The sequence below is a fragment of the Chionomys nivalis genome, chromosome 12 (assembly GCF_950005125.1).
Source record: "Chionomys nivalis chromosome 12, mChiNiv1.1, whole genome shotgun sequence".
NCBI lineage: Eukaryota > Metazoa > Chordata > Mammalia > Rodentia > Cricetidae > Chionomys > Chionomys nivalis.
In genome coordinates this window covers 19,500,471-19,523,162 of record NC_080097.1, presented here as the reverse complement: position 1 = coordinate 19,523,162, position 22,692 = coordinate 19,500,471, and the positions used below count along the sequence as shown (strand labels likewise).

Genomic DNA, 22,692 nt, shown 5'->3' with positions numbered 1-22,692 from the left:
AAGCATCTTCATTTGCTTCCTCCAAAGCTTCGTCCTTCCCTCCTCACTCTGACAGAGACCGTTCTCTCAAATCCTGCTCTACTGGCTTGATCCTGGGTAGGATTAAAATTTCTTGGGGGTGGGCGCTCTCACATGCTGCTCACTCACCCTGGAGCTTATGAAACATGCCCATTCTGTGTACACTGGAAGGACCAAGAATGTTCAGAATTTAGAGAAAGAAGAAAAAAGAAGAAATGAGAGGTTCTGGACAACCAAACCTCAAACTCAAAAGTTCACTGTTTCAAAAACATCGGTGTTGGTATAGAATTACAGCTAATTATAACAATTTGCTCTAATAGTGTGCTATTACCTTTCTTCCTCTAAATACTTCTTTCAGTATTATGTTTGCCAAGCTATCAAGGTGAACGACCCTATTTTATCATGGTACAGGGCCTGAGTGTTGAGACCCAGACAGAACAGATGCTCTACAAATGGTGAAATTTGTCTCTGTCAGAATTACTGAATACACAGCTATGAACATCAAGAGAGTCTACAGGATAAAAACAAGAAGGAGCCCATCTCTGAGGCATGCCCTGGATGGTGTTTGCTACTTAGTTAAATTCACTGACTGAGCTGATGGGGGGGGTGGGTCAGGTTAGTTCATGGGATGGTTGAGGTGTTCTTTTCAAGAATATGGATCAGTGTCTTCCTGGTGTAAATCCCAGATAAATGGAGGCGACCGTGGTGTACTCCCTTTTATTTGAAGACACATCTGCATTTCTGTGGAGAAAATACATGCTGACCAACAACTTCTATATATCAGATCAAGAGAAACCACTTTTTAAATCCCAAAATTTAATTTAAAAATCTTCTTTAAAAAGCAGCAGAATGAATATTAAGGTTTATTCATTATATACAAATGCTAATAAAATAAAACATCACATTAAAAGTTAAGCTACACTGTCTGTGAATAAAAATTCCTGGAGAACCACACCTCACATTCAAGTGTCTGTGAGGCTGAATAACTCATTGGTCCTTTAGTGACTGCAGAGAGCTTGGAATGCTGTAAGTCTAGAGCCAAATCACTTTGAGCGAAACTTGACCCTTTCACCCTTAATGACAATTTATTGCTCTCTTCCATATGTGAGCTAACATTTTTGTGATCGATAGGCAAATCCTTTGGAATATGGAAACAGATCATGTTTCCACCAACCAAAAGGCTAAAAATGCTGTCACGTACCATCTGAGGGCAGCAGCTGAGATCTCCCAACTCTGCTTTAAACTGCCTACCTGTAGCCATCAATGCCCTTTGAAATTGCATTGATTCATGACTTCGTTCATTCTGTTACTATAAAACTTTAATCAACCTATTATCAAGTGGAACAGGGTGACTTGAAATCTTTCCTGGGCTAGGGTCTGTCATATTTGTCTAAAGAATGAACTGTGTCTTATCTTTTGTGAGATGGGATTTGTGTTTTTTTCTGTCTACATTGCAGTACACGACGCCACACTGCATCCAAATGAGTACATGAACTGTCTCGGTTTGCTTTCTATTTCTGTGACAAACATGACGGCCAAATGCACTTTGACAAGGATGGGGTTTATTTCAGCTTATAGCTTATAAGTCCATCATTGAGAGAAGTCAGGGAAGCTCAAGACAGGGTCCTGGAGGCAGGAACAGAAGTAGAGGCTATGGAGAAACACAGCTCTACTGACTTGCTCTTCATGACTTTCTCAGTCTTCTCTCTCACAGTACCATGGAACATGGGTAGCAGTTCTCCCAGAGAGCCTGGTCCTCTCATTTAAGCCATTTATCAAGAAAATATCCCTACAGACTTGCCTACGACAAATTGGATGGAGGCATGTTCTCATTTGCGGTTCTGCCTCTAAGATAACTTGAGCACTTGAGCTTGTGTCAAACTGACAAACAACTAAGCAAGCAGGACAGGGACAGAGAGCGTCCGTTGGACACATCTGCTCTGCAGTTCAGCCTAATACTATGAGTCTTCAACAAAAGTCTGACACATCCTAGTGTCAATCTTCCTGAATTCCCCCCCCCCCGCCTATCTTTCTGCTCTCACGGCCAACTCTACACTGCAGCTGAAAAAGGAGATGTGGGAAAACCATAGGGTGACCTTAGACCAGGGCGCCACTGCCCTATAACTGGAAAGACAAACCATGAACTCACTCCCTTACAGTTTAAAAGTCATCGTCTGCTCTGCAGAAAACTGATTTCACCATCTTCCTCCCTGCATGCTTCTCCACCCAATAATCCCAGAACAGGTCTACAAGCACAGAAAAAGGAAAGACCTTCAGGAATCCTCTGAAATCTTTTTATATGCTAAACTGGTGTTTTTAATAGTGTGAGTTAACACTGGGCATCAGCTGAAGAGCAAGAAGAAAGAGGTGAAAGAGAAAATAACAGTGAAAGAATTACATCAGGAGTTCAAGAGAAAACAAGAACGAGAAGACAAAGGCACAACAGAAGAAAAACATTGAAAGCTAATGCTAACCTAACCAAACCAGGGAACAGAATTTTCTGTAATTTGACATGGATTGTATAATTCTGACGGTGAAATTTTTTCTCTCTATTGCTAGAAGTTTGTAAACATCCCTATATTTGAGAGACTGCTTCACGACATTCTGGTTGTTTCACCCGAAGTATCTAAGTACTTTTAAATGCTTGCATGCAGACTCCGACTTGAAGATGGTGCATTAATCATTGATGATTCAGGTATTCTGCAGCTTTCTAGGTAATAGACGCTCAACATATGCTTTGCTAACCTTTTAATGAAAACACCAACAGGAATAATAAATTGAGCTCCGCTGAATATGCATACATGATTGTGAGAATATTTTCAAGGACTCGCATTCTTATACAAAATCTTGCAGCTTGAAACTGCATCTCCCAAGCAGATCAAAGAGTTACCACTAATTTGTGGAATTATACAAGTTGAATGTAGAAAAACAGAGCAGGGTAGTAGGTTACAAGAGATGGGATGCGGTGAGGAAAAATTTTCAATCAAAAGGTAAATTCATAATCTGGCATATCCCATGATAACTAAAGTTAACAACACTGTCCTGTATGTTTGACATTTGCTAAGAAATAGTTTGTGTGCTGGAAAGATAGCTCAGGGGTTAAGAGAACTTCCTGGTCTTACAGAGGACCTGGGTCCAATTCTAAACACCTATATGATGACTCACAACTATGTATAACTTCAGTTCCAAGGAATCAAATGTTGATCCCATCCTCTGAAGATATCAGGCACGTACATGATAGATGGACTACATTCATATATACATTCATATAGCAAAGTACCCATACACATAAAATAAAATACATAGATCTTAAAGATTCTGAAGAGGAGCAACAAAAAGGTACCTTGTAGAAGGATGGGAACATGAATTAGCTTGGTTATGGTGATCATTTCACTGTCCTGAAGCCTAATTGCATCCATAACTTTACATTTTACATAAACACAATTTTGTCAGTTCTATCTTTACAACGTTAAAGATGTTATTGTACACACAGGCAAGCACATGTTCTGTCCTAGACAGAACACAAATGCAGTTGTTACAGAACAATCTACTGAAAAGTACACAAGGACACCACAAGTTCCGGCCCACATGGAGACGACAACAATATAAATGAGTTGTTTTCTGCAAGCAAAGACTGATTTCTTATTCTGCGGTCCAAGTTAAAGAAAACAAAGAAGAAAAAACTCCATCACAAAGGTGCCTATGATTTCTGTTCTCCAGAGTCCTGACACAGCACCCTCCCAATTTAAATCTTCCATAAAGCTGTTCTGTAGTTTCCTATCAACGCAACATAAGGGGGGACTGGAGAGATGGCCCAGAGGTTAAAGGCAGTATGTGCTTTTAACCAGGGCTGGCTGTTCACACAGAACTGCTTGTAAAGTCACCTCCAGGGGATCTGATGACCTCTTCTGGCCTCCACAAGTACTGCAGTCACAAGCATACACACATACAATTAAAACTAAAAATTAAAAAGCATTGAAAAAAATCATAATAAATACCAATATAAGGATACTTGAAACATTCTAGTGCCCTTCACTTTGCAGGCAAGTAACTATGGTCATAATTGGACACTAATATTCAGAAAAGAACAATTTCTTTTCCAGAAGGGAAGGATACTAGGGGTGTTTGAAAGGATATGCAGAGCTCTTATGTCTAACAAACAAAACCCCCACTCTGTTGAGACATTCCATTCTTTGCTACAACCTGCTCCCAAAGCATGCAGGCAAAATGGACAGCCACAGCCACACATGCCAGGTGAGAGCCCGAATGCCGCGCCTGAGGAAGCAGAAAGGCTTCACGTCCCATTATCCACCGATCACCTTGCAACGCTCATTGCATTCTGGGAATGCGGTACTTACTCTTGAACTGCTCTGGCTATGGAAAGGGCCGTGGATCCAGTTTCATTAACGCTATCTAAGGTCACATTTGGCAGGTCATCATCATCACTGTCACTTTTACTTTGTCTGGGAGATAGGCCTCGGGGGTCCATTTGTGCTGGGAAAAAAAGGCATATATAACGAATTAAAATTAGTGTGCACAGCTGAACTCCATGTTGGACCAACGTCGAGCATTCCCACGAGCAGAATCCCGGAGACTCCTGGAATTAGTGTTTTATGCACTGACCGTTCACAGACATCTTTTCCTTGTGCCTGTGGTGAACACCTTCCTGCATTAGATCCCAAGAGTTCCCTGTATGGGCTAGAACAAAGGTCATCAATATCAGTAAATTGTTATATTGCTAACGTGGTGTGGTCAAAGCTAATTACAGAGCTCCTTAGCAAACTGTTCCACCCCCTGGTTTCTCCTGCTCTCTTCTGTTGACAGGCTTCCAGCCACACCAGTTTTCATTAGTGCTTTCCATAGAGGATACAGGGCATGAAGCAGAGAAGGTATTATTCACTTCACACTCTCAAAGTGGGCACGATCTTTTTTGTTTTTTCTTCAGTGACCTGTCATCTCGCAGTTTATCACTATCGCCAGTGGGGCAGAGCCTTGACGACATAAAAATGGCGGATGTGGAAGCTCCAAGCATTTCTAATATCTGTTTACATGTGTTGCAAAGTATGCTCTTGTCTCTATCATGGCTACAGTCTTTATGAAGATATTTCTCCATAAGATTCTCCTGCTGCAAACTTGTCAAGGTAAGATGTTGATCTCCTGCTCCTGGTGACCAAAGCCATCTGAGCATTTTGATGAATAATTCAGTCTAAAATAACCAATGAATTTTAAAATTAGATTTTCTGCCATTTTCCCCCTCTGTGAGTAGCTTTGCAAATCAGTGCCCGAAATTTCAAGTCTCACCTCCCTTAGATAGAAAGCACACCTCTTCATTTGAAAATTCCCTTATGCAAAAGTTAAAATACATGATTCCAATCCAGAAGTTTACTTCCCAATGGAAAACAGGGGCTTTCCAAAACCATCACTGTTAGCCAAGGAAAGCAAAATGTACTTTAAAACAAGGTGACGATGACATTTAGGGTACAAGTACATTTCAAATCAAGATTACAATGGAAGTTAGGTTCAAGCATATTTAAAAGTATGGTTAGAATGATATTTGGATACAATTGAGCAAAAGATACCTTTTATTTTTCAAATATCTTTTCTTGCAGCTATGCATTATGGACCCACAAATAAAGGCTGATATCTCATCATGTTTCATCCAGGAAGAGACAATTTGTGGTTGTCCACAATATTTACAGTGTGGCTGGAAAAAACTAACCCTAGAGTCTCCACAGGTTTTGAACTGAAGAAACTGGTATTCATTGCATCTGGTGGATGCTAGTGGAGATGACACACGTTCTCTCTCTAGGCCCATCCAAATAGAAAAGTGCTTTGTGAAATGATATTGCTTGTTAAATGTTATATGAATTAATTCAAACACTCTACAATAGTCATCTTTAAATGTGGATAAATTCCTTATTGGTCTGCCCCAGAGATTTTGAGAGAATATGGAAATACTTTTCCTGTCAAGTCTTGAGAGGTAGGGTGCTACTGGGGACATAAGACTGTTATTGTCATATTGTAGATAAGTCAAGGACATTGCTGAATAGTCTATAATACTCTGAACATTCAACCATCCACACTAAAGAATCTATCACTCTAAAATGTCAACAATGCAAAGACTGAAAATTTTACCCAGAGAGTTAAGAGTTTAGACAAATGGGGGTGTTCTGTGAATAACATGTATTCTCTGAATAATAAATGTTCAGTTGAAAAATGTGTCCGAGTTCCAAAGTCTCTGACAAGAAAATACTGATACACATTGGATTACCTATATTCTCTAGCTTTGTCCTCAAATATAGCAATTCATTCTCCTTAAATCAGAGGACAGAGTCAAAATTCGATTGGCCAGAATTAACCACAGAGTTTTTGGTGGACTAAGATTAGGATAGAGAAACACAGGGTGGAATCAAGAAGAGCTTAGATTCATTTGCAGGCCTTTTGATCTGCAGGTGTGGAGAGGCAGGTTCAGCTGATCGTTCTTCTGTTGTTCTTCGGATCTATCAGGTTTTAACCCCAATATCTGACTCCTGAGTTTTATTTAATAATAGAACGATATAAATAATCACTTCACCTGTGTCCAATGTGTGGCAAGATCAAGGGGTGCCTTTTAAAGCCACCATTTCTCCGAGCTGCTGCAGGTCACTGGCTTTTCTCAGTAGGGCCCTTTTGATGGAGGTGGGTCTTGTATTAATCTGTTGCTTTCGTTGGTTAATTAATAAAGAAACTGCTTGGCCTCTGATAGGGTAGAATTTAGATAGGTGGAGTAAACAGAACAGAATGCTGGGAGAAAGAAGCCGAGTCAGGAGTCGCCATGATTCTCCCACTTCAGACAGACGCAGGTTAAGATCTTTCCTGGTAAGCCAGCTCGTGATACTACACAGAATATTAGAAATGGGTTAGATCAATATATAAGAGCTAGCCAATAAGAGGCTGGAACTAATGGGCCAGGCAGGGTTCAAAAGAATACAGTTTCCGTGTAATTATTTCGGGGTAAAGCTAGCCCGGTGGCGGTGGGAAGCAGCCCTGCCGCTCATATTACAACAGAGTGGCACCCAACGTGCTAATGAACTCCACGTAAAACCTGAGAGGGCTTAAAAAGGACACAGAGAGAATTTAAGACAGCTTTTTGCTGTTTGTGGGTTGCGTGCGGCAAAGAAATTGTCCTGACTCAGCAGCAGGAAAAAACTGGCTGTTTTAAAATGCCGGCTTTCTGGGCTGTGCCGCCATCGCTATCTCTGTCTGGCTCCTGCGGGAGACAGAGTTTTTGAATGGAGCATTTGGACTAAAGTGCTACTGCTTGCTTGATGGCGATGTGGACTGCTGTGTGCCTGGAACTGTGTGTGGCTCAGGGGCACCAAATGGTTCTGAGGCAGGACAGGCTCCGCCATGCTGAACTGTGCTGGTCTCTGGCAGGAAGTACCATAATTACCATAATAACAGCGCAGTTAAGATTTAGACTGGCTGTAAACAGGCAGTACCGTATTACCCATACATGGTGCAACTTAAGTTTTTAAAAAGTGCTTAACATTTTAAGGAATGCTCCTGGATAGTAAAAAAATTACAGATTCACAATAGAACTGATTCAGACACTGTTGGATGAATGTACGTAGGCTTGAGAGAGAGAAATAATATATATATATATATATATATATATAAACAATAAAGTTAATGTCTTAAAAAAAAGGTAAAGTCTTTAAAGAGGCAGAGTACAGATAGTTATAGACTAAAAGAAATAAAGAAAAATAAGCCATGTAAAAATGGAAAATTCACAGAGAGTCTGGATTCTTTGTATTATTGTGTTTTCTTTAAAATTTTTGACTGTAAAGGAGCTAAGTGCAGAGAGACATTTCATTATATGGGCTGCCAAGCTAAACCAGAATGGATACAAGGGTGTTATGATTTCAGAGTATGGGTCTAAGGATATGATGCTTTGGAGAGGGTCTTCTTTTGTTTTCACAGAGGATGCGACCCTGTGGATTTCTTCTATCCCAATATGGTATGATAGACCACGCCCTCCTGAAAGGTTACTGTGAACACCCTCAAAAAATTACTTCACACAACTGCCAACCGAGATGACCCTGACACACAGGTTACACCATGAAAGACCTAATTAAGGACGCCCCCATTCAGCAGGAAGCAGTTTGGAGAGAAAAAACTGCGCCCATGTTCCCAAATATTGTTTATAAATGTTCTTTTACATTTAAAGGGGGATATGATATAGATATGAATAATTTGCTTTGGTGTGGATTTGAAGGTCAATTTTGTTATATGTATATGCATATTTCTAATCTTGATTAAGGTATTGTGATTGTATAGCTCATTTAAAAATGTAATGTATATAGGTTGTTAATGGATAATCATCAATAATTGTCAAGCTTTTAGTCATGTTAGTTAGATTTTCTAGATGTGCATAGATATATTTCAGCTAGGGATATATATTTCAGTTGGATAGGCATTCTTCATATCTTTCAAAGACTACAGAATATGGCATTTAATGTTTTAATAACTTAGGGCTTTTCATGATAATGAGACACGTCTGCTCCTGGCAGCACCAATCTACTTCAAGAGGAAGATGGGCATCGAAGAGGCTCCTTATGGAGTTTGATAGCCATTTGGGCAAGAAACTGTTCTTGCCTGGACTGTTGCATAAACTGGACACAAAGAACCTACAGAGAGAGGACTACTGAACTTGCCTAAAGGTGAGATGGTCTTTTGGGGTTCCTGACTCATGAAAGAGTCTGCGAGACATTCTGCAGGACACAGCAAAAAGTGACTGAACTGTCTTTGGAATTTCCTGCTTGATGAAAATGTCTGCTGGATACTATGGGCCTGTAGGCTGAAGATGGATGCACCAACGGTACAGAGGAACTTTGAGTGACTGTCCAGGCAGTGAAATGTCTCTGTCATTTCTAGAGTTTTGGATTTCTTGTTTACTTAGGTAATATTATATTCTTCTGGAGTCTTTGATGGAGTTGAAGAATGGATAGATAGTTATAGTTTTCCTTAATTATGATAAAGGATAAAATAGATATAAATATTGTAACTGTAATTCTTGCTTGATAACTGTTTTGTTATATGTAATTTTACTATGTCAAAGTGAACGCCTTTCTTTTTTGTTTAAACAGAAAAAGGGGAAATGATGGAGGTGGGTCTTGCATTAATCTGTTGCTTTCGTTGGTTAATTAATAAAGAAACTGCTTGGCCTCTGATAGGGTAGAATTTAGATAGGTGGAGTAAACAGAACAGAATGCTGGGAGAAAGAAGCCGAGTTAGGAGTCGCCATGATTCTCCCACTTCAGACAGACGCAGGTTAAGATCTTTCCTGGTAAGCCAGCTCGTGATACTACACAGAATATTAGAAATGGGTTAGATCAATATGTAAGATCTAGCCAATAAGAGGCTGGAACTAATGGGCCAGGCAGGGTTCAAAAGAATACAGTTTCCGTGTAATTATTTCGGGGTAAAGCTAGCCGGGTGGCAGTGGGAAGCAGCCCTGCCACTCCTATTACAACACCCTTTTCAGTATGTAGTCTCTTTAACAGCCATGCTTGGGTTGCACACCCCAGCCCCAAATCTGCGGTCGCAGCCTCCTGCAGGGTCTCTAACAGCCTGAGGCAGCTGCCCATTGCCAGCTCTGTCATCCAGGTAGCCTGTGCCCTTCCATGCTGTGTCCTAGCCTCATGGGCTCTTCCTACACCATCTCCCCATGCACTTCTCAGAGGGCTCACTTCTCCTTCACTTGTGCTAGAGCAGCTGCAGTTACCCTCAGCTTGGGTGTGTAGCACAACGAAGATCTTCTGCAACCCTGCTCTGGGCACCCTGCAGCACCCAAAGTCCCTGCTTGCACAGCTGAGCACTGTCATTGTAGCTGGCTACCCACACATACCTCCAATGTTAAAGCTATGGGAAAACTGAAAAGTCGGCAGAGCAAGTGAGACACCTGTGAATTCTTAGGGAGGCAATCAGGTTTTATTTCTTTTAAAAAATCTTTTGCAAATTAAGAATGGGAAACAATATCATGATGCAGGGAGTTAGGACTCCATATAGTTCCACAAAGGAAGGTTTGAAAATTGAAAAAGAAAATGAAGGGATAATCAACTTAGCTGGGATTGGCATAATATTGGTCAAATAAAGTAAAATAAAGTAAAAATAATATTTTTAACAAAGATTGACTTAAGCTGAAATAGAATGCTCGCAGATCAAGAATTTAGACAAATATTAATTTGATCTTTGCTAATTCAGAATGTAAAAGGTCAATTATTCCTTTAAAGGTAAGATCAGAACCAGTAGATGAATGGGTCCCAAATACTGATATTGGATCTCACACTTACGATTACTTTGATAGGAGAAGTGTTTTCTAAAAATTATAAGAAAAATCAAAAGGTCAATTGTCTTAATTGCAGCAAACAAGGTCATCAGAAAAGGGATTGTAGGCAAGACATTCTTAGAAACAATGTTCTTTTTTTTTTTTTTTTCCCCTAGAGATAATCCAAATACTAGTACTCAAACTCATGGAATCTGCAAACAGTGTTGCAAAAGCCAGTATTGGACTAACGAATACAGATTAGCATGGGACAGGCAAGGTAACCCTTTGCCAACAGGAAATGCCTTAAAGGGTCTCTCACAGACTCCAATTTGGTTCAATCATTCCTTGTCAGTATTGAGAAAACTCCTCCACAGAGCAATTAAAAGATTTAATGCCTGTTGTTAAAACCCATAATGGTCTAGATGACAGAACAGCTTCAGACAATAAAGTAAAATTTTCAGAAGAGACTATAAAACAAGTGTTTTGTCAAACTTCTATAAATGATCACAGACCAAAGCTAAATATATGAATAAATGGCATTGTACTTGAAGGTTTAATAGAAATTGGCACAGATATATCAATAATTTCATTAAAATCTTGGCCACCCGATTGTTCTCCTCAGGAAGCAAATATTCAGCTTCTAGTGATTGGAACTTTATCTCACATAAAACAAAGTACAAGGTGGGTCATATGTATAGGACTAGAAGGGCAGATAGGGAAAGTAAAGCCTTATGTGACTAGCATAGCAATAAGTTTATGATTTGTTACAGCAATGGAAAACACATACTAACATTTCTTCACTCATAAAATAAAGAGGGCTTCTGGGAGAAATTTTAAAAGATATTACCAAGAATAGCTATTGCCTGTTCAGGCTGAACATAGGCAGGGTAAAACAGTCGCTGATCTTTGAAAGGTTCCAACAGCACTACCTTTAAAATGGTTAACTGACAAAAGTGGCTGGATAGAACAACAGCCTTTGGCATCAAAAAATTACAGACATTAGAACACCTGGTGAGGGAGCAGCTAAAGGCTCAACATATTGAAGAACTGATCAGTCTTTGGAAGTCTCCTATATTTGTCATTAAAAAGAAGTTTGGAAAATAGAGAAAAATAATAGATATGAGAGCTATTGATCAGGTGATTCAGTCAATGGACTCTGTACAGCCTGGAATTCCCTTGCCTTTTTTTTTTTTTTATTACCTAAAGGCTGTCTACTATAGAAGACTGTTTTTTTTTAACTATACCTTTACAAGAACAGGATAGAGAAAAATTTGCTATCACAGAGCCTACTTATAATAATTTTCAGCCTGTTAAAACGTATCACTGGAAAAGTCTTCCAAAAATGATGTTAAACAGCCCTACCATTTGTCAATATTTTGTACAGCAACCATTCAAAATAATTCATAAACAGTTCCCTCAATCTATATTTTACCATAATATCTTTGTTGTTATTTCAAAAAAGCAGCATGAGAGAGAAAGATGCCATGTAACAGAACTCATGTGCAAGGGCGTTTTATTAGGGGTAAGGTAACATTAAAAAAAGGGAAGGGTAGGGGTGAAGGTGGGCTCTGGGGATAGGAACAGAAGAGAAGAGAAAGGCAAATAGAGAGAGAAAGAGAGAGAGAGACAGAGAGAGAGACAGAGAGACAGAGAGAGACAGAGACAGAGGCAGAAAAGCAGAGTGAGAAAAAGAGAGATGTGAGGTGGGCAGGGCCCCTTTAAAAGGGATCTTAGAGACTGCACATGGAAGGTGCTCTTAGTGGAGACAGCTGAGGACACAGCCTGTCAGAACCCCAAGGGGAGGCCAGTACAGATGCCTGACTGTTAACAATCTTTAGTTGATTCAGACACAGACACCTTAGAATAAATGTTTGATAAAGTAAAAGGAATTTTGTCTTGTTGTGTATTACAAATTGCTCCTGAAAAAATACAAAGAAAAGATTCTCTTAATTACCTAGGATATAAAAGAGGTTTACAGAAAATTCAACTACAGAAACAAATCAAGAGGAATAAATGATGAACTCTTAATGATTTTCAAATTGCTAGGAGATAATAACATGTTGTGATCAACAATCAAAATAACTACTCAAGAACTATGTAATTTATTTCAAAACTTAAAAGGTGATAAGGACTTAAATAGCCCAAGGAAATTATCAGCTGAGGCAGTGAGAGAATTGGCTTTTGTAAAAGAGAAATTACAGTATGCACACATGAGTTGCCTGTATCTAGAACTCGAATGAATCCAGGTCATACTACCTCCTACTCATTTTCCTTGAGTAATTTTTAGACAGAGAGAAGATAATACCTTAGGATGAATATTTTTACCACACAAACAGAGTAAAAAAAAATTAAAGTCCTGTGTAGGAAAGCTTTCTGAATTGATTCTGAAAGGAAAAATGAGACTCTATCAATTAATAGTACTAGACCAAACAGAAATTATGGTATCTTTTATTAATGCTGAAATATCCTCATTATGTGCAGAAAATGAACACTGGCAAAGAGCTTGCAGTAATTTATTGGGGGAAATTAACAATAAATATCCTGAAAACAAAAGATTTCAGTTTATAAAAAGAACCAGTTAATCCTCCCTCATAATGTGTGAGACACATAAATTTCCAGAGCCCCTACATTCTATACTCATAGAAATAAATCACAAATGGAGGTTATAAGTCAGGAAAAATAAGTAAAGTAGTTCAAAGCCCTATGGTTCTGTTCAAAAGTCAGAATTATATGATATTTTCATGGCTATATTAGATTTTCCCAGAAACTTTTAATACAATCACTGACCCTTGAGATGTAGAAAGAGTTGTTTTATATATTGAAACTGCTGGATTTATTCCAGATGATTTAGCATTAACACTGTTCTATATTTAATTATAAGAAATAACCAGAAATAGAAATAACCCCTTGTATAGAACACATATCAGATCCCATACGGGTCTACCCTCTAGCACAAGGTAATGAGGAAGCTGATTAGCTATTGTTACAAAACGTGCTAAAAGTTTTAGAACTTCATATTTAACACCATGTTGAAAACAAAGTTTTGAAGAAAGATTTTTCTATTATTTGTCAACAAGCCAAGGAAATTATAAGAAAATGTCCTACTTTTTCTTTGTAAAACTAAACTCCACTGCTTGCAGGAAGTAACCCAAAGGGTATGCAAAGAAATGAAATTTTGCAAATGGATGCGTTTCATTTTATGGAGTTTGGAAAATTAAAGTATGTGCACCATACCATAAATAAATATTCAGGATTTCGACAGGCAACAGATTTTAACTCTGAAAAGGCTGATTCTGTAATTGCACATTTATTAAAAGTCAATGCCATTATGGAAATACCCAAGCAACTTAAGATTTACAATGTTCCCGGGTATGTCTCTTGTAAAATGAATTTTTTTTTTTTTTTGCAAATTACAACATGAAAAACATCACAGGCATACCATACAATTATACAGGACAAGCAGTTATAAAAGATCCATGGTCAACAAGACAAAATGGTAGCCTACAGAATGGGAAAAGATCTTTACCAATCCCACGTCAGACAGAGGTCTGATCTCCAAAATATACAAAGAACTCAAAATATTGATCATCAGAAGAACAAATAATACAATAAAAAATGGAGTACACACTTAAACAGAGAACTCCCAACAAAGAAATCTAAAAGGGCTGAAAGACACTTAAGGAAATGCTTAGCATCTTTGGTCATCAGAGAAATGCATATCAAAACAACTCTGAGATTCCATCTTACACCTATAGGAATGATCAAGATCAAAAACACTGATGATAACTTATGCTGGAGAGGCTATGGGGAAAAGGAAACACTCCTGCATTGCTGGTGGGAATGCAAGCTGATACAACTCCTTTGGATGTCAGTGTAGTGATTTCTCAGAAAATTAGAAAACAACATTCCTCAAGACCCAATAATACCATTTTTGGGTATATATCCAAAGGATGCTCAACACTGGCACAAGGACATGTGCTCAACTATGTTCATAGCAGCATTGTTTGTCATAGCCAGAACCTGTAAACAACCTAAATGCCTCTCGACTAAAGAATGGATAAGAAAAATGTGGTACATATACACAATGGAATACTACACAGCAGAAAAAATAACAACATCTTGAAATTTGCAGGCAAATGGATAAAGCTAGAAAACATTATTTTGAGTGAGGTAACCCAGACTCAGAAAGACAATTATCATATGTATTCACTCATAAGTAGTTTTTAAACATAAAGCAAAGAAAATAAGCCTACAAATCACAATTCCAGAGAATAAATACAACAATGAGGACCCTAAGAGAGACATACATGGATCTAACTGTATAGGAAGTAGAAAAAGACAAGATCTCCTGAGTAAATTGAGAGCATGGGGACCATGGCAGAGGGTTGAAGGGAAGGGAAGAGAAAGGGAAAGGAGTAGAGAAAATGTAAATATCTCAATAAAATCAATAATATATATTAATAATAAAGAAATACGTTTACTAAACAAAAAGTAGCAATAGTGGTACTTAATTTTTTAATGCTAATGAGAAGGAAACAACAACTGTGAAGAGACATTAAATAGTAGAAAAAACTGCTGAATTAAAGCAGTGTGTATATTTCAAAGATGTGTTGATCTCAAAATGGAAACCAGGATATGTTCCATTGGGTAAGAGGTTTTGATCTTGTGTGCACAGGAGAAGAAAAGCTAAGGATAACATCATTATTGATAAAGATTAGATTCAAACAGAAGAGATCTTTTGATTAGGAGAGGTGATAGTTCATCAAACAGCATGACCATTTAATCTAAACTAATTTATGAGACTAACAAATGTCTTTCATTTGATCAGACATAACCTGTCAAAAAAGAGAACTCTCCAAAGTTAGGGTTGGAACAGATTTTGTTTTTGTTTTTCCAAGAGAATTAAAGCATCCAACTAATAAACATGAAGACCACTGGACAAATGAAACAGAAGAAGAAAAAGGAGGAGGAGGAGGAGGAGGAGGAGGAGGAGGAGGAGGAGGAGGAGGAGGAGGAGGATAAATCACCAAGAAAAATTTCTCAAGAAAGAACGTAAATTGGTCTAATGGCATATTACATTTCCGTCAGGAAAAAATTTCATAAACCTTCCCAAATGTTTGTTTCTGCTGTACTCTACAAACATATAAGGCAAATGATCTTTTTCTAGTCCCAATCCAATTAAAAATTAAAGATGGTTTTGAAGTTGTACTGTGGCTCTTTTATTGTCTACACACAAGCATTCTTGTTAAAGGAAAATCTAAAATTTCTGTCTCATTTCAGAATATCCACCTGGAAAGGGGCAGAAGAAAAACTAAAATTAAGGAATTGTTCTACTGCCACTAATCTCATAATCAGTTGGTTTTATTTAACTGTTACAACTTTTCTTAAGGCATAAATTTTATCTCAAAATTTATGTTTATTATCAATATATTTAAACTTTCTGTTGTAATATTAATGGTCATATAGAGTACTAAGTACTAGAAATAGGCTTTCTCTAGATTTTTGTACAAGACTTTGGGCTTCAGTCTGAAGCAGGTAACTAGGAAATAAGTTTGTGTATCTCAGATGTATTTTGATGTGGGATTCCCCTCTGAATGCTGTGGATACCACTGGTTAATAAAGTAACTGGCTTGACCTGATAAGGTAGAACAGAGCTAGGTGGGGAAAACTAAACTGAATGCTGAGAGAAAGAAGGGCAGAGTCAGAGAGAAGCCATGAAGTTCTACTGGAGCCAGGTGGAACTTTACCCAGTAAGCTGCAGCCATGTGGCAATACACAGATTACTAGAAATGGGTTAAACTAAGATGCAAGAGTTACCCAATAAGAAACTAGAGCTAATTGGCCAAGCAGTGGTTTAATTAATACAGTTTCTATGTGGTTAATTTGGGAGTCTGGGTGACCAGGAAACAAACAAGTGAACTCCTACAAACAGTATTTAATAAATTGTGGTCTTTTAACTTCTCCAAGATCTGCAGCATATAGCATTTAAAAAGTATATGCTCAACTATGTTCATAGCAGCACTGTTTGTAATAGCCAGAACCTGGAAACAACCTAGATGCCCTTCAATGGAAGAATGGATGAAGAAAGTATGGAATATATACATATTAGAGTACTACTCAGCAGTAAAAAACAATGACTTCCTGAATTTTGCAGGCAAATGGACGGAAATAGAAAACACTATCCTGAGTGAGGTGAGCCAGACCCAAAAAGAGGAACATGGGATGTACTCACTCATATTTGATTTCTAGCCATGAACAGGGGACGTTGAGCCTATTATGCGTGATTCTAGAGAAGCTAATTAAGAAGGTGAACCCAAAGAAAAACATTTAGGCGATGAAAGGAGACAGAGACAAAGACCCACCCACATTGGAGCACCAGACTGAAATCTCAAGGTCCAAATCAAGAGCAGGAGACAGAGCACGAGCAAGGAACTCAGGACCACGAGGGGTGCACCCACACACTGAGACAATGGGGATGTTCTATCAGGAACTCACCAAGGCCAGCTGGCCTGGGTCTGAAAAAGCATGGGATAAAACCAGACTTGCTGAACATAACGGACAATGAGGACTACTGAGAACTCAAGAACAATGGCAATGGGTTTTTGATCCTACTGCACGTACTGGCTTTGTGGGAGCCTAGGCAGTTTGGATGCTCACCTTACTAGACCTGGATGGAGGTGGGGGTCCGTGGACTTCCCACAGGGCAGGGAACCCGGATTACTCTTAGGGATGATGAGGGAGGGGGACTTGATGGGGGAGGAGGAGGGAAATGGGAGGTGGTGGCGGGGAGAAGGCAGAAATCTTTAATAAATAAATAGAAATAAAAAATTTTAAGTTTTCTGCAGTGAACCATGACCATTCCTAACAGCAACCTTTGAAGTATCCAAGAAATTGATGGGGCCCTGCAATCACAAATTGACTAGGATTGTGATTATGACATTAAACTGACAAACACCACCTAAAAATTAGCTTTGAACTACAAACTGCTCAGGATACATGTGCCTGTAAATGACAATGATAGACCATGAAAAGTTGATGAAACATTATGAACAATGATACCTTTGCCAAAGTATCAAATCATCAGCTAGCCAAAGAACAGATTATTCTTGTGGTGCTATTTTGTTAAAAGATAAAATAAAAAGGAGTTGTCAAAGACATCCCAGCTAGAGGAGGGCTTGGTTTGTTCTGCTAGAGGATAAAGGCCAAGCCTAAAGCTAACTGCCTGAGATATCCCAGGAAAGGCTGGAGCTCTTCTATGATCATCTGAATAATGTGGTGCTTACATAAACTTAAGGATAAAATATGCTAAGGAAGTTATCGGTTTGGATGTGCTTTTCAGGAGGATTCTACTTAAAGACTTCTTTCCAATATTTTCAATAAATATTATAAAATACATCTGCCATCATTCTGGGAAATTCCTCATATTCAAACCCTCAGCCAAACTAAGAAAATAATCATAAAGGTTTTTTAAAATTTGCATTGCTGATTAGGTCAGATGATTAGCTTATCTACATACTTGCATAATTCCACTCTGCTTTTAATAAATGTGGAATAGGGACATCTCATTCAGTTAACCTCCATTAGTCTTTGCACATCTGAGTCCATGTTAGGAAGGATCAATTTTCTTGGTACTCATTTTGGATAATGCAAAAGTTTCCAGGGCAACCAAAACACACATACCTCTCACACATTCAATCTCTCTTTCTTTTCCTCCCTCCCTCCCCCACCTCCCTCTCTCCCTCCCTCCCTCCCTCCCTCCCTCCCTCCCTCCCTCTCTCCCTCCCTCCTCCACCTCTCTCTCTCTCTCTCTCTCTCTCTCTCTCACACACACACACACACATTCACACATATACACACACAGAGTTCTGTAAAGTAAGAGAGCAGGAGATCATCTGTGGCTGCAAAGAATTTATCTTGGAGATTGGCACGGCAGTACATACCTTTAACATATTCTCAGGAGGTAGAACACAAAGATATCTCTGAGTTCAAGGCCAATCTAGTCTACCAAGTAATTTCTAAACCAGCAAGAGTTACTTAGTAAGATCCAGTCTCTCATTAAACACACACACATACACACGCGCGTAGATACATATACACACATATAAAACAGATATATGCCCATGCGCACACACATACACACAAAGCCTCCATATTTAAGATTTTATACATTTGAAAAGTGGAAAATGGATTGGGATGTTTGGAGAAACTCAGTTCTTGAATTTGGAGGTGTTCTGGACAAATTCGAGAAAGAAAACTACAGAATTCCAAAACATTTGAAACAGTTGAGCAGATAGGTTTTCAATTCCTAGTGACATAGTACCACTAAGAAGATTGTCCTGAGCAACATCCTTATCTGGCCACTCCTAACAGTGACTCTGCTGGACTCTATGGCCTGCTGTGGTTAAAATACAATGGAAGATACAACACAAGTGGGGACTTGAAAAGAAACTTGGGGCTCCTGTTCTGAGAAGTGGGTCACCCTGGGAAAGAGCTTGGACAGAGTTGGTTGGAAGAGATGCATTGCTTAGCTGGCCACCCATCCCAGATAGTAAGTTCGCCATATTTCATTAGCTGTTCTCATTCCAGTCACTAGAATACCACATCTATACCAGGGATTCCAGATGTGGCCAGTGTGAAAACTCTTTGTGTAAACCCATTCCAAATTCTGAACCGCAGAACTGTGATCTCACAAAGCACTTGCTATTTTAATCTAACTGATTTAGGAGTGATGTCTCCTCAGTGCAGTGGACAAATGACAGCCAGTCAGTCCACCCTCAGGCATTTTTGTTTGCCAAAGGCAGCCTTGCATTCAGTAACCAAAGCCCAAGTGGAATGCAACACCACGCGCTCTGTACTTTCTGCTTTTCAGTTACAAACCTTCCAGGTGCATTTACAGCTCTTTCCATGTGGGACGCGCCTGATTGACAGCCTCGACATCACGCAGGGGTATTCCCTCCCTCTATGGGGCAGAGGGCAGAAGTCCCTGCCAAAGCAAACCCTTGGCAGTTTCTTCTTTCTATTTTACACTTGATAGGAAGTCCATCAGGTGCCTCTTTTGAGGCCTGAGGATACCCAAAGCTTCATGCTCCTTTCAACACACTTAAACTCTTTTTCCTCCTGTGAACTAGTGGACAGATACTGATACATCACACCAGAGGACATGGCCCCTCAACATCCTCTCCAGCCTAGGCACTAGCAAAAAATGAAACAGTTCCACTGAAGATAACTGGCCCATTCTTGACTTTGCTTAAGAAGTTTTCCATAAATCATCTTATTAAATGTATGTGATAAAATGATTTCTGAACCTTAAAACATAAGGTCCTTTATGTCCTTTAAAAAGAAAGAGAGTTGGAAGGGAATGGTTCAGTGGGAAAGTTCTTGCTTAGCATTACTATGACCCTGGGTTTTCTTGTGAGCATTACATCAGAAGAAAAAGATCTTAGAAAGAGGTACAGAATCCCTTTCCTGCCTATCGGGGGAAAAAAAGAGAAGATGCTGAGAGCTGGCAGGAGTAGGAGGCCATTGAGCTGGGTGGGCAGCAGCCACAGTGCTGCGAGGCTGTATTTCCTCTTTCAGTGGCTCACACTGCCTGCCCTGTAAACTTCCAGGAGAGCTGCTGTTATGCCAGACAGAAGGGCAATAAAGGACCATGAATGCTTGGGAAGGATTATATTGTTGGAATGTCCATCTCTTGGGGCAGCAGGTCTAAGGAGGAGTTGTTCCCAAAGGGACTTGCAGAGCTGTAGCATGGAAACACAGCTCCTGCTTCAGAAAACAAGAGGGGACCCCTGACCTTGTCACTTGCAACCTGTTGATCTTAGGCAAATGATGTCACATTGCTCATTCTCTACCCCCCCCCCCCCACTGTGGCTTCTTGGAAGTTAAGGAGGTAATTAATATGTGCAACCCGATTAGTAGACCCTAGCCTGAATAGCCTGAAGCTCAGCAGTCTATCATCACACTGCTAACCCTGGCAGTGCTTGCAGTGCTTCTTCAACCATAGTAAGACATGCCACTTCTGTAGCCAAGGCTTCTTCATCTTCAGGAATAGTCAACCGAAATAAATTCGCTCTCCTCATTCCTAAACTGGCCAAACTTAAAGGAGGCAGAATGGACAGAAACGTTACCGATGGTGCCACATCTCTCGATCACAGCTACAGGGTACCGGGCATCTTTCAGAGTGTTGGCAAAAGTGTGGTGACCCAGGTCAATTACAGTAGCCCAGTGTCACACTGGTGGAGAGGATGGTAGTGATGATGGGACAGATGGTAAATAATATATATATAAGTGAGAAAATAACTGAACATTCTAGATCACCTAAGGGCCACAGAGCAGAAGGAAGCAATTGAGGATGTCATGGGTTGCTGAGAGCTAGAAAGACATCCTTAGTGATGGAGTAGCTAGGAATCTAGCCTGGGAACAATTACATAGGAGCGGGAACCTGGAGGAGTAGATAGAGGCTTGCACATGGGCTGGCTTGTTTTCATGTCGGGGTTGGGGGGAGGGTCATGATAAGGACAGTGAACAACAGATGCAAAGACTCTGAGCTGGCTGTGTGATCCAGATGCCTGGGATTCCTGCTGAGAGAAGGATGCAGCTGGAGCTAACAAAAGGAGAAAGAAGTGGACCAGGGAAGAGGGAATTTGTGTGTGTATTGGTGGTGGGGGGACCAAGAGTCACTGGAGTGTTCTAGCAGAATAAAGGCATGTCATGAATTATGGTCTCTGTGAAGAATCTAGTTTGATGTGCCTGCCTATCAAAGTGGAGACCCGCACACAGGAATCGTCAGGGCTAATAGTAGTGTTCTTGGAAAAACCGCATTAATTTTCTCTTGTTTTGTCACTACTTCATGATGGCTACGCAGTGCACCAGTTAAACTCAGAACACTTGTGTTGCTATGAAGTATGGTTTTCACGCTCCTTTTGTACAACTGACCTCTGCTTTCAAATTATGAGTTGTTCAATTACACGACTTCTTTTCCTAGACATCAAGATATATGACGAGAGAAACACCTGAAAGTAAGCAAAGCTTGGCTCATGCTAACAGTGGGCTCCAAGATCAGAACCAGCCCCCCAGGGCCCCGCCTACCTCCCAGGATCCTAGGGATCCCTGCCTCTCTCTCCCTTCACTTTTGCCTTTACAGAGCAGAAAGTGTAAGGTATGCATGGAAGCCCACGTGCGGACTTGAAATTTCCATCAGTTCTGCGGATCTTGAGATGCTGCTAAATATGGATATAATATGTAATTTTGTTCATTTTCTCCCTATCCCTATCTGTATACTTGACAGCATAATGGTTTCTGCTACCACTGTATTAAAAAATAATCTCATAATGTTTGTATAGTTCCCTAGTGCAGGGTCCACTTCTTTATGACAATGCTGTTGGTCCTCTGAATGACACTCAGCACAATTGCTTGCTCTGTGCAGTATTTTCAGTCCCAATTTCTTCTGTCAACCCTCTCCGTCCTGTGGCTTGAGGGATGGGCAAATTAAGGCATGGGGGAGTTGCCACTTGTTTTATGAATAACATTTCATTCATCCATTTTCGTTTTTAAATTTGGTCACTTTAGTACCATGATCTAAGCAGAGACTGTCACAAAATTCATGTGGTTTCTTATAAAACAAAAATGTCTTTTTTGAGACAGTTTCATTGGCTTTGCCATGCACTACTAAGCATTTGGGGGCTCTTTGTCCCTATGATTATCTGTCCTACATTTTCTGGGCCGTTCTGCAGAGTCCTCACTGTGTGATGGTTTGTCCTTTAGGCTCCGTTACCTGTTCCTTCTTCTCTCCATCTCTCTGTTGATAAGCTTCTCTACAGTGTCATACAATCTCAAGATTACTGGCTTTATGTGCTCAGTTGTGACTTCCCTCCATTCATCTTTCAAGCATCTCGCTGACTCTTTCACCACCGATACATTCAAAACCATCTCAAGCCCTACCCTTTCTTCATGTTTCTTAATTCCAATGGAGAAATTCCCTTACAGGTTCCACACTGACACTCACTTCAACATTCCCTCATCCCCTTCCCCCCAATTAGCTACTAACTCTTCTTGCTTTCACCAACTTTTCTTGGAATCCCTGTCCCCTTTTCTTGCCGAATATTCTCAAAATCCTGCTGCACCACTTTCCCCATAGAAGGTTTCTCTACAAAACAATAAGCACAAGCCTTTCCTAAAACGTTCCTCACTTTGAAATGCTTGAATGCTTCCCATCTTCTAATAAATAAGGTTTGACAGCACCCCGTGATCATTTCCCACTCTTACCATGAATATCCCGTACCCCATCTTTCCCATGATATTTACTTCAGTTTGTAGTTCCTCCAGTAAAACCCAACGTATCCTTTGGCATATCTGGTCCATCTTCC

At 39.8% G+C, this 22,692-nt stretch overlaps 1 protein-coding gene across 3 annotated transcripts in view; it reads right to left on the bottom strand.

The window, feature by feature from the left end:
* The window catches only part of Klf12 (KLF transcription factor 12), a 545,932-nt gene that overhangs the window by 271,818 nt on the left and 251,422 nt on the right, over positions 1–22,692 (bottom strand). For all 3 annotated transcript variants that reach the window (XM_057785991.1, XM_057785989.1, XM_057785990.1), the window contains exon 5: positions 4,377–4,512. In XM_057785991.1, the coding sequence (XP_057641974.1) occupies positions 4,377–4,512 (136 nt within the window). The remainder of the gene's footprint in view (positions 1–4,376; positions 4,513–22,692) is intronic.